This window comes from Pterocles gutturalis, unplaced genomic scaffold (assembly GCF_000699245.1).
Source record: "Pterocles gutturalis isolate BGI_N339 unplaced genomic scaffold, ASM69924v1 scaffold38344, whole genome shotgun sequence".
NCBI classification, from domain to species: Eukaryota; Metazoa; Chordata; class Aves; order Pterocliformes; family Pteroclidae; genus Pterocles; species Pterocles gutturalis.
Window position 1 is genome coordinate 1 of NW_010129504.1, and position 11,100 is coordinate 11,100.

Below are 11,100 nucleotides of genomic sequence, written 5' to 3' on the forward strand. Positions count from 1 at the left end.
CCCAGCCTGTATTTGTGCTTGGGATTGTATAATCAGAAAAGATCAGAAGTAAAAGCACAAACGGGCAAGCCAAAAAGTGACTTTAAGGAGCAAGTAGGAGTGCCTGAGGAGGCATGGACTCTTCAACCTGGTAGAGAAACAGTGGAGGTGAGATATGATAGAAATCTGCAAAATCATGATCAGCACAAGGAGGATTGACAGCTATTGCTTTTTTTTCCCCATTGTTTCTTGCAACATAAAAATGAGGGGGCATGCAATGTAACTGAAGTCTAAAAAACAAAGTGTTTCTTTCCATAAGAGACACACAAGGACTCCCTTTGTGTTAAAAGTTACATGGGTTGAAGAAGTGACTGGATAAGTCTGTAGAAGGGGGACCTTTTGAATGCTGCTACCATACATCAAAGCTGCAGGAAACCACCTGAGCTGCCAATAGTAGGAGGCCATGGGATTGTTGAGGGGGAATATATTACATGCTGATATACTTTAGCATGGATGTTGATGCCTGAACTTGCAGGTGAAATTGGTGACTGGTAGAAAAGTGACTGCTTATCCTATTTTCCAGTAAAGGTTAGTGCCTCTGGGAATAACGTATTTGGAATAGATGCCCTTGAGCAGCTTAATCAAACAAAAAAAGCACTGAAGCAGAAATGTTCAAAAAATTTGGTGTCTAATGGTTTTGTTTTCATGCTGTCTTCCCAGGAATCTCATGATCGTGTTCTTTTGGATGTTCCTGTCACTAGAGAGCAGATGAATCGCTATCGGGCTGCAGCTGAAACGGCTCAAAGTGAACTTGCAGCACTTTTGGTGAAGTATGATTGTGCCCAGTCAGAGGTACATCAAAAAATGCTTCCAAATCCTTATCCAAACCTGAGTGTTATCTACAGTCGCCTTCTGAAGAGAATAGAAAGTTTGCAGAAACTCCAAAACTTCTTGCTTTTGATACAGAACTTTTGTTTCTCATAACATAGAATTTCCATGCAATTTTCACTCTGCTTGCTTCTGTGTTCAAGAACTGATTATGAACTTATATTTGAAAGATTTGAAGCCATCTAGATTTTTATCGTCATCATCTAAATGTATCTAAATGCAATCTTTTGTAGCTAGACCTGAAAGTTAATATTTCTAAATTGTGGTTGCATGCAAGTTCTCATAGATGTCCTCCTGCTGCTGGTGAGTTAAGATACAACTGCCCATCCTCACCTATTCCTCCACTTTATTCAAGTTACAGCTCCCCAAATTTGCTTTGCTTTCATCACCAGTGAAGTTGTGTTGAGCTAATGAGTTTGTAACTAGAGAGGCTGAAGAACACACATGCATCCTTTTCTGCTGTCCCTGTTCTGGGAATGGTAGTTCTTAGGAGAGAAGATTTATTAGAGGATAATTTTTAGAATTCTGTATTTTCACACTATTTTTTTTAAACATATGACAAAATAAGATTGATTTGATCCAATTCAGCAACGTGGGCTGTGATCAGTTTTAAAATGGAGTCAAATTTGCCTTTAGTAGACATGAAGTGCTTACCTTTATTTACAACATAGATTTAGGTGTATACATTTGTAAATATTAATAGATACATAAAGTTCAATAGCAACTTGTGTGCATTCATCCAACTAATACTTCAAACATATGTAGATTTTTCAAATGCATATTTTTTGTTGCACATTGTAAAGTACTTTGCAATGTACTTGTATAGCACATGAACATTAAAAAAGGCTGTATCAATAAGATTATTTTATTGTGGATAGCTGAATATGGGAAACAGCAAGAACTTGTAATATTGTATGAGAATGAATTGTTAATACAGTGTCCAGTCAGAACTACAGGGGTGAGTGTCCATCGCCTAAGCTTGAATTTGACCAGTTGGTCCTGAAATTGCTGCAGACTTTCCCAACATTTAATGGCTGTCCAGGTTCAGTACTTTAAATTTTGATTCCAAAAGGCCATACAGAATCTCATGTTCTCATAGAAAGAATTTATTACTGGAAATGTTGAATGGCTTCATTGCCAGCATGACTGACTGATTTAGAGGTACTTTCAGCACTGGCTTGCAAAAGTGAAAGAATAGTCAAGAAAGCAGCTGTCCGTGCTCTTGTTAGTGAAGACCTTCATGACCCAGCTGAGGTCAGAGCCCTGTTCTGCTGAGTACTCTGTAAAATTCATGATATGGGATTATTCTTGCTTTTTCTGCTATTGGAACTGACCACAAAGACAATGGACAGAGGAAAAAATATCACATTTTGCAGATGGGGAGTTGAACCACAGAGAAATTTTAAGGTTGTGAATGCTTTAAGCTACCATAGCTTGGTCCAGCTGCCAAGCAAAGCAATCCTATTGTTCCTTCAGCTGCTCATTTCCTTCCCCACAGTGCCCCATCCCCTGTGTTGGCACAGATGTACATGTAGTTTCATGGTGCATGCTGGTGTTGGGGAACTGATGAAATTGAAAAAGAAAGCCTCTCCTTCTGGGTTGTTTTTTGCCAGATCAGTTTCCCAATCTTATTTCACCTCATAGCCATGTAAGTGCTTCTGCTAGCAGCACAAAGAAGAGGGTGGAGTGTGAAAATGAACCCATGAGCCTGCTTAAAAGGCAGAGCTGCTTTATGTCAGCTCCAAAGTGTCTGATAAACCAGTGCTTGCAGGGGAAGTGTAAGCTCATCAGAGACTGTGCTGCTGCTGCTGGAGTGCTCCTCCTACCTGACTCTTCAGTGTTAGCCTTTTCTCTGTGATGCTTCCTCCTCCCTCTCTGTAGAAAGTGTATTCTTTTCTGTCAGCTGCATTAGTTGTTTGTGGAGGAGTTGGACAAATATCAGAGCTGGTGTGAGGGAGAGGACAAGCATGTGTGGCTGGCAGCAGGAGAAGCAGGACCTCTCTTTTCCAAGGCAGTTGCCATCCAGGTGGCTCACCAGCCTCCCGGAATTCCTCTGAGTGTCTTGGGTTTGGTCACACTGGAAACCTCTGGCAGAGTCCTGAACTTCCTGACATCTGAATTGCAGCTTAATGTCTTAAATATTTATCGCCTTAAAATGTTTGCCACAAGTTAAAAGCCCTAGCACATGTCATAAAGAGCAGTTAATGTGGCTTAATTATTTGCCTGTTAATTTTGTGTAGTAAGAGATAAACACTTTGAATTCCACCTTGGTGCTTATAATTGCAATTGTCAGGAAAGCAAAAACATGCCTTAACTCTTCTTGTGACAAAAAATCCACTTTAAATTACTTGTTTCCTTTAACAAAAAAAAAAAAAAACCACACTGAAATTTTATGTGCCTGGTGTGTCTGCCTCAAGCTCAGTTTTTTAGAGAAGCTTGTGGCAGAAATAGTTCGATGGAAAGTGGTATTTTTAATGAAAAGAGAAGGAGGAAAATAAAGAAAAATGATGGAACTTTCTGAACTGTTGGAAGATCTAGCATCATCTCTGGAACAGGTCCTTGACATTTGGCTGTGATGTGCCTTCTCCCACCCTTCCTTTAAACGCTCTCTTGCTGTTTCTGTGTAAATTCAGCTACATTTGATTGGATTATCAGATCAAAAAATAACTATTTGCATAAGCTGAGAAGAGGTTGCCTACAGCACAACTCTCCAAAAATTTCTTTGCCTCTGAACATGCTGCAAATCATCAAAAAGCTCCACCCTCATACAGCAGGATACTTTGCAGTTACAAATCCCTGCAGCTATAGACTATCTGTGGAATTGTGCACCAGAACTGGGAGCAGGGAGAGGGCAGGTGAAAAGGAGGCAATAGTGGTGTTATTAACTGTATTGTAACACAGATGCGTAAGGGAGGTGTGTTAAGGCTGAGCAGGGGAATTTAAGCTGGGCTTTCCCTAAATTCTGAATTTTAAAATAAATTTATCTTCCTGCAAGAGATTATCTAAAAGGTTGTATTGTATTACACAACAGCAACTTTTGTTTTTACAACTCCCTTTCTTCTATTGCTTTTTCCTAGTTATATGAAAATAAAGTTGTGTCCCTTCATTCAGTCTTGTATTGATAGAAGTCTTTGAGTCTTTTGTTCCAAAATATGTCTCTTGTCACTTTATTAAACTTGTAATGCAGTCATATATTTCAGCCTGGGCAAAATTATTCTTCCTTTTTAAAATGAATTTTCTCTTTTTTTTCTGTCTATAGCTTCTTGAACTCAGACCCAGAATGGTCTCTAAGGAAGCCTCTTTCCAAGAGCTGAAGGCTGAAGCTGAAAGCTACAAGGAAAACAATGCTAGACAGATGTCTCGCCTCCTGTCTTTGCAAACACGAGTTCAGGAGATGGAGGAAGAGGTGTGTGCACTCACAACTTCTAAAAACCAGGCTGAGCTGACAGCTCAGGCAGCATTCAAAGAAAATCAGGAGCTGAAGAAGGAGCTTCATGAGCAAAGTGCCAAACTCAAGTAAGATTTATGTGAGATGAGAAATAATTTTTGTTTGGGATGACTGACAGTTGTCAACGCAGAAAAATATGTTGTGTGGACAGGCTTTATTGCAAATCTGAATTCTGTTACAATGCCTTGTACAACTATTGCACCTAAGTGTGTGGAAGGTATTGAAATTTGAATTTTGGTTTGAGTTGTTAGCCCATAAAAATGAGGTTTTGAGAGTTTTGTCCTTTGAAGGAGAAATGACGCTGTAAGTCGGTTTGGTATAACCTCATTGTTTACAAAAAATGAGCACAGGGCTGTTTGTCTGAATGCAGTAGAAACAGTACATGTGGTTTCCTTATTCAGGTATTTCCACGTATGGCACTGAGGCAAACTTTGTGCATTTCATAGCATGCTTGTGATGGGCAGTACCTGCAGCTACAGTCTAGTTCCCTCCTCTGTCCTTATCTCGCGGCATCTTTTGCAGACATTTACCTGTTACCTGATGTGCTGCACGGGCTGAGCTAGTGGTGAGTGATTGTGCTGCAGCACCACTTTGGTCTCTCTTCCCTTCTCTGTCACAGCTGGAACTGGGACAATGTCAAGTGAATTTCTTCCTTAGTGTAAAACTGTCTGTTAGGTGCAGCATAATGAAGAAAATATGGTATAATTCCTAGTTAGCAGCATCCTGAAGGGGGCTTGTTAATGTTTGTTCAGATTTCAGTAATGTTAGCTTTGTCTGACTTTTCTTCTGCTTTCTTCTGGACGTTGCTGTGTGGTGTTTGTTTTTTTTTTTTTTTTTTTTTTTTAATGTACATCCTGATTGCATAAAACTTCTATTAAAATATAGTATCCTTAACTATATTGTTCTTAACATAGTATGTCAGAGCACTGATCTGTCAGTTCTGCATAACTGCTAATATTTCAGGTCTGTGGGGTGGAGACTGATAACAACGGTGATCACAAAATTGATTGGTGTGAAAATATTCTGAACTCTGAAATTCAAAAATGAGTGTCAGTCATAGTATATTAATAGACACCTGATAGACTTTTATAACGGATTTTTCCAACCATTACAAGGCTAATATCCATGTCTCTCTCAATACTGTCCAGTTAAGAGAGAGGTGAGTGCTCACTAGATGTCTGTATTTCCCAAATCAGTATTTTGCACAGCTCTTCCAGGCTTTGTGCATTAGAAGTGGATAATTAAGTTATTTTAAAATCTAGAGAAATCCACTGCAGTGCACTTGTCTGTTACCAGCTTATTTGCAAAAAGCCCTGCCTGGGGAGTGCTGATGTTGATCCTCAAATATTTTAGATGTGATCCCAATATAAGTGAGGAGATAGTTAAGTGAAGAAGTGTATTGTGCACCCTAACAACATAGAAAACATCACAGTCTCTGAGATAATGGTTGTTAATGTTCTCTAAAATGCTGCTTGTGGGGGAAAAAAAAAAGGAGAAAAAAAAGGAAGATAAATTTCCTATCCTGTTTGCCTGACTCACTGGGAGAAAACTGCCAAAATGCTGTATATCTTACTAGCCTGTTGTTACAGTGACATGATCAACTTTATGTGCCATAAATCTGTGTTGTCACCCCCAGTACAGTGCTGGCCGCTCTGTTTTTCCCATGACACTTGTGCCAGCAATTCTGTTTGTGGTGCTGCATGGTCACTGGGACCAGGAAACTGCTCTAAGAGAGAGGTGAACAAAATAAAAAGCTTAATTTCCAGCTCTGCCAATCCCAGGTCCCATTTGCTGCGCACCTGGAGTGTACCACTAGAGTGCTGGCAAAAGGGAAGGGACAAATGGAAGGTGCGTCTGGTCTTTTGGAAGGAACAAACATGTTGGATTGGTCTTGAATCTACAGTATATGCTTTCAAAGTCTTTTCTCATCCTCAGCTAGTGGTTACATGTGCCACTTAATACTAGTCAATGTATTGACTTAGCGAACCTTAATTGCTTACTCTGACCACCTTAGTAGTACATGGCTACATGGCACATGACTAGTCCTAATTAGGTATTCAAGAAACATCTTCACTGAAGACCACTAATAAAAGGGAAGAGCAAGCCAGCAGGCATGAAACACACATTTACATGCTATACCTAGGGATGTAGTAAAAAATGTTTAATGAGTTCTGTAATTGGTTTCCAAGATGTACACCTCTCCTATTGAAAACGGTGCTTTTCTGCTCAACAGGTCTATTGCCAAGGTGTTTTTAGAGCCTGAACTGTGAAAAGCTTTTTCTTCTTCTTTTTTTTTTTTTCTTTTTCCTCCCCTTCCCTTTGCTCATTAGTTCTGAAGAGCTAGAAAAACTGTGAAAGAGCTGCGTTCTACTTTTTTGTATCTGATTGCCTATTTCTAGGTGCTCACACCCTTATGGCCCTACTGGAGATAATTATGTTATTTGTAGAGTTTTCAAGTATGTGCTTTGTACTTTAGATTGTTTATTATTAGAAGCAGGCATGTCTCTGTGTGTGATGTGCTTCGATTTTCCAGAGCCACAGAACAGTTTGTGGGGTTGGTGGTCCGTCTCATACAACGTTATAACATAGGCATGCATGTATGGCATGTCTGGAGCCTCATACGTTTTCAGTTCTGACATACCGCTCCTGAGGACAGCAGTTTAGCAGCTTAGTTTTCCTGAGGCTATAGAGGAGAGGAAGGTGCCTGGAGGCGAGGGAGCTGTGAGGCACTTGGTTTCTGAGGGCCAGTACCTGCTGCAGAAGGCAGAGATCTTTTGTCTCAGGATGTGTTCTGTGCAGCAGTATGTGGAATGATCCATATCCTGTCCAGAGCAGTAATTAATGTTTTCCATTTCTCTCTGTTATTCTTCCACTTTCTTCCATTTCGCAGCATTGACGACTGCTGATCTCCCTCCCAAGGCAACATCTTAAATTTTTTCATGGACCATCTCTTTTGCTTGGTGATTTACAGCCATTTACCGCACTGTGTTCACACTCTGTGTGTTTCCTGTAGGAGTCTTGTGCTGCTTTTTGATTATGGAGTGATGTTCTGTTGCCTGTTTGATTGCCAACCTAGAGAGGAAGAATCAGAAATGGAAAAGAATGAGTCCAGAAATAACTAGCATGCCCACCTTGAAAACTGAGAATAGTACTATGCTTTGATAAGCAAATGAGTTTCAATAAAATTTTTGCTCTAGACAGCTGTTTGGAGATATCTCAAATCTTCAGTCAAAATCTTGGTCAAATCTTCAGAAGACACCTTGTTTCTCAACTGGAAGCTCAATAGCTTTGTCTCTTGCACTGTATTTTTACCACTGAGTAAACAACAACAAAAGTTATATATGTACTAAGTAGCATATACAGAATTATATGTAACTTTACAATTCATTTTGTGGTACACAGAAGCTAGCAATAATCTTAGGGTAATGTCTTTTGCCTAGAATTCTGTTTCAGACTGATGTGTGTATTTTTTTTTTTTTCTGTCTGATTAGTAAATATTTGAATGAGTGTGAAGAAAGCATGACTGAAGCTTCTAAAATCAGCAGAAAGTATGAAGAGCTCCTTTCACAGCTATCTGGATTCTTGGACATAGACATCAGAGAAAAAGAGAAACCACAGGAACATTTAATGTCAAAGGTGATTATGTGTAGTCAAGGTTTTCTGTATAGAGATTTGGTAGAAGGATATTTGATTGTCAAAGAAATAAAGCACGTGATGAAGATGGGAATCTTTGAGTTAAATGATTTGCACACAGTGCTATCATTTAAGACAGATTTTATTTTTTTTTTCATGTTCGTCTGATTTTCAAAGGTGCTGAACACTAATAATAGGCTCAGTAAACTCAGTCTGCTCTTATCAGCATAAATATTTTATCAACCTGGAGTTCGCCAGTACAGCCCTGATTAGATACTTGGTTGAAAGCTTTCCTGAAAACATTAACACAGGGAGTCACTAGCTGACATGTAAACTGTACCACTAGATCTTCACACTTATCTCGAGCCGACATGCCATTAAATAGAAACATCTGAAATGGCATACCCTCAGCAAACCTTAACTATGCCATGTAACAAAATGCTGTAAATAACTGTGTGGCGTTTTTGAGACTTAATCATAAAATTTTATTATTTCTCTTCAGAATACTTCTGAAGTTCCAAAAACTAAGATTCCATTTAGGAAAGGAAAATTGTTTCTATACTCTTTTAAACTTTATCAATGCTGCTGGAGGGCAATTTATACTAATTTTATACATTTTTCTTATGTTCTGTCCAGTCTTTGCTATCCCTATTTTTCTTCACTTAGGACCATACTAGGTATTTTTGGAAATTCTGTTTTGTTATGTTCATATTATTATGAGAGTTCTGGCTATAAGGAATACTTAGTAAATTAAGATTATCTAGGTATGTATCACAATGATTTCTTACAAGCAGATTGAAATTGTAATAGATACTGTAACAAAACTTGACTAGTCATTAGAGGCAAAGATGTTTGTATTAAGCCGTAACTCTTACGTGCTTAAGGAAATAACTGGGTTTAAAAAAAACCCTATATGTTGATATCTTGTTTTAATAGTGTAGCAATAAATCTAGTTGGGAAATCTAATTTGTGCTGAAAACTGTGTGCATTAGGAAAACTTAGCAACTCATTTTTCTCTTTGGGGTCACGGCATGTCTATTTAGCTGCTTTTCCACGTTATGGTTTTATTTAAGACAGAAGTGATCTCGCTTAGTCTTAATGAATGTCTTACCAGTAGGAGTCAGGGTAAGTTTTTTACCTTATGCACTCTTTGAAGTGCCCATGTTCGTCTCTTCTATGTCTCGGAAATAGCATAATGTACCAAAACAGCCCTAGAGTCCTTCTGGAAATGACTGCTTTTTCCGAGGTGCCGGCTGCTCAGAACATCAGCCTACCAGGTATTTGGCCCTGCCCTTGAATATGCTTGTGAAATAGCTGTTACTAACTCAAATCTCCACATAGCTAAAGGGTTTCAAGCATAAAATGCAGCTTTTACTTTCTCGTTCCAAGGGAGAGGCATAAATCCTAACAAGCCAAACTGAAACGGTCTGCTTTTCACATCAAGGTAGCTACATGATCTGTTTTCATTTCCTGACCTGCTTCATGTCAAGCGCAGATATACAGTGACAGCAACTCTCCACCTGTTTAACAGATAGAGATAGTGTGGGAGTAAATCTGAACCACATTGCACAAAGGTGTGGGTTTCTAGTGGGAATATGGTTCTCATTTTAATTGTCTTTCTACTCTTTTTAGAAGGGAAGAGTAAAGTGCAATTATAAATCTGACCTAGGGGTTAACATAAACACTATGTCTTTATTGGGATGATTAGGAGCAGGTGTACTGGGATGAATATATGTCATTATTAAGTACTTTAAAAAAACTTACTAGTGTTTGAATTATTTCACTAGGTCTCTGAAATATGTAAAGAAAATCTGACACTGAAAAACCAGGTTGCTGCTCTTCAGGAAGCTGTCAATGGCCATGAGATGGAGTCCAAAGCTAGTAGAGAAACTATCATGAGGCTTGTTTCAGAAGTGACCAAAGAGCAGAAAAAGGCAGCAGGATATTATCACGACATGGAAAAACTTAGTAAGGTACATAATTGCATGATGTGTATGCTTGCCTAGATTTCAAATGCTTTCTTGAAATTTCAGTTTAACTTGCAAGAGGAATTGTATGAGAAAAAATGCTTCTGAAAGACTTCTGGTTATTAGGGTCTTTCTTAAAAAAGACATTTTTCTAAGGTTTTTCTCAACTTTTTGAAAGCTTGAGAGTATCTGGAGATTAAACAATAATCTTGTGTATAATCAGTCTGATTTAGATTTGATGTCTTCCGATGATGCTTGCAAATTTATATTTTTGCTTCCTTCCTATTGTCGTAGCCTTTTCTGTGCTTGCACAAGCAGGTAAATAAACATATGTTTTTTAAAGAAGTGAAAACAATAGAATTAGTTATTATATCTGAGGCAAAAGCATGGAACAATGAGAAAATGCTGTTTTAAATAATATTTATGTGATATTGCAAGTTTTCTGAGGATTCTTCTACTCAGTTTCTTTAAAAATTCTAATGAGAAACTGAAAGGCATTGATAGCACACTATTTTATTCTTTCTCTTTCTCTTAAGGAACTGGAAGTAAAGTGTCTTGGCTTCCAGACACCCTAGGTTATCTTGTTTCACTGTGTTACAAACTTGTATTTCATAACTGTAAATATTCATAGAATCATAGAAAGGTTTGGGTTGGAAGGGACCTTAAAGATACTTGAGTTCCATCCCCCCTGCCACAGGCAGGGACACCTCCCAATAGCCCAGGTTGCTCAAAGCCTAATCCAGCCTGGCCTTGAACCCCTCCAGGGATCCATCCACAACTTCTCTGGGCAACCTGGTCCAGTGTCTCACCACCCTCACAATAAAGATGTATTCTTAATATCTAATCTAAATCTACCCTCTTTTAGCTTAAAACCCTTACCCCTCATCCTATCACTCCACTCCCTGATAAAGAGTCCCTCACCATCTCTCCTGTAGCCCCCTTCAAGTACTGGAAGGCTGCTAGAAGGTCTCCCCGGAGCCTTCTCTTCTCCAGGCTGAACAACCCCAACTCTCTTAGTCTGTCCTCTTATGGGAAGTGGTCCAGCCCTCTGACCATCTTTGTGGCTCTCCTCTGTTGACTCGTTCAGTTGACTCATAACCAAAAATTTGTAGGCAGTAGGATGGCTCTTGCAGGAAAGCATTGTTTTGCTGTGGGGAACCCACAGAGGAAATCTGTGCAGCAGGA

The 11,100-nt window shown here is 39.0% G+C and overlaps 1 protein-coding gene across 1 annotated transcript in view; it reads left to right on the plus strand.

Annotated features, from left to right (window-relative positions):
• Positions 1 to 684: 684 nt before the first annotated feature.
• Positions 685 to 11,100, plus strand: part of CCDC170 (coiled-coil domain containing 170) — a 37,094-nt gene continuing 26,678 nt past the window's right edge. The window contains exons 1-4 of the mRNA XM_010079959.1: positions 685 to 831; positions 4,127 to 4,383; positions 7,807 to 7,951; positions 9,736 to 9,921. Of these exons, the coding sequence (XP_010078261.1) occupies positions 685 to 831; positions 4,127 to 4,383; positions 7,807 to 7,951; positions 9,736 to 9,921 (735 nt within the window). The remainder of the gene's footprint in view (positions 832 to 4,126; positions 4,384 to 7,806; positions 7,952 to 9,735; positions 9,922 to 11,100) is intronic.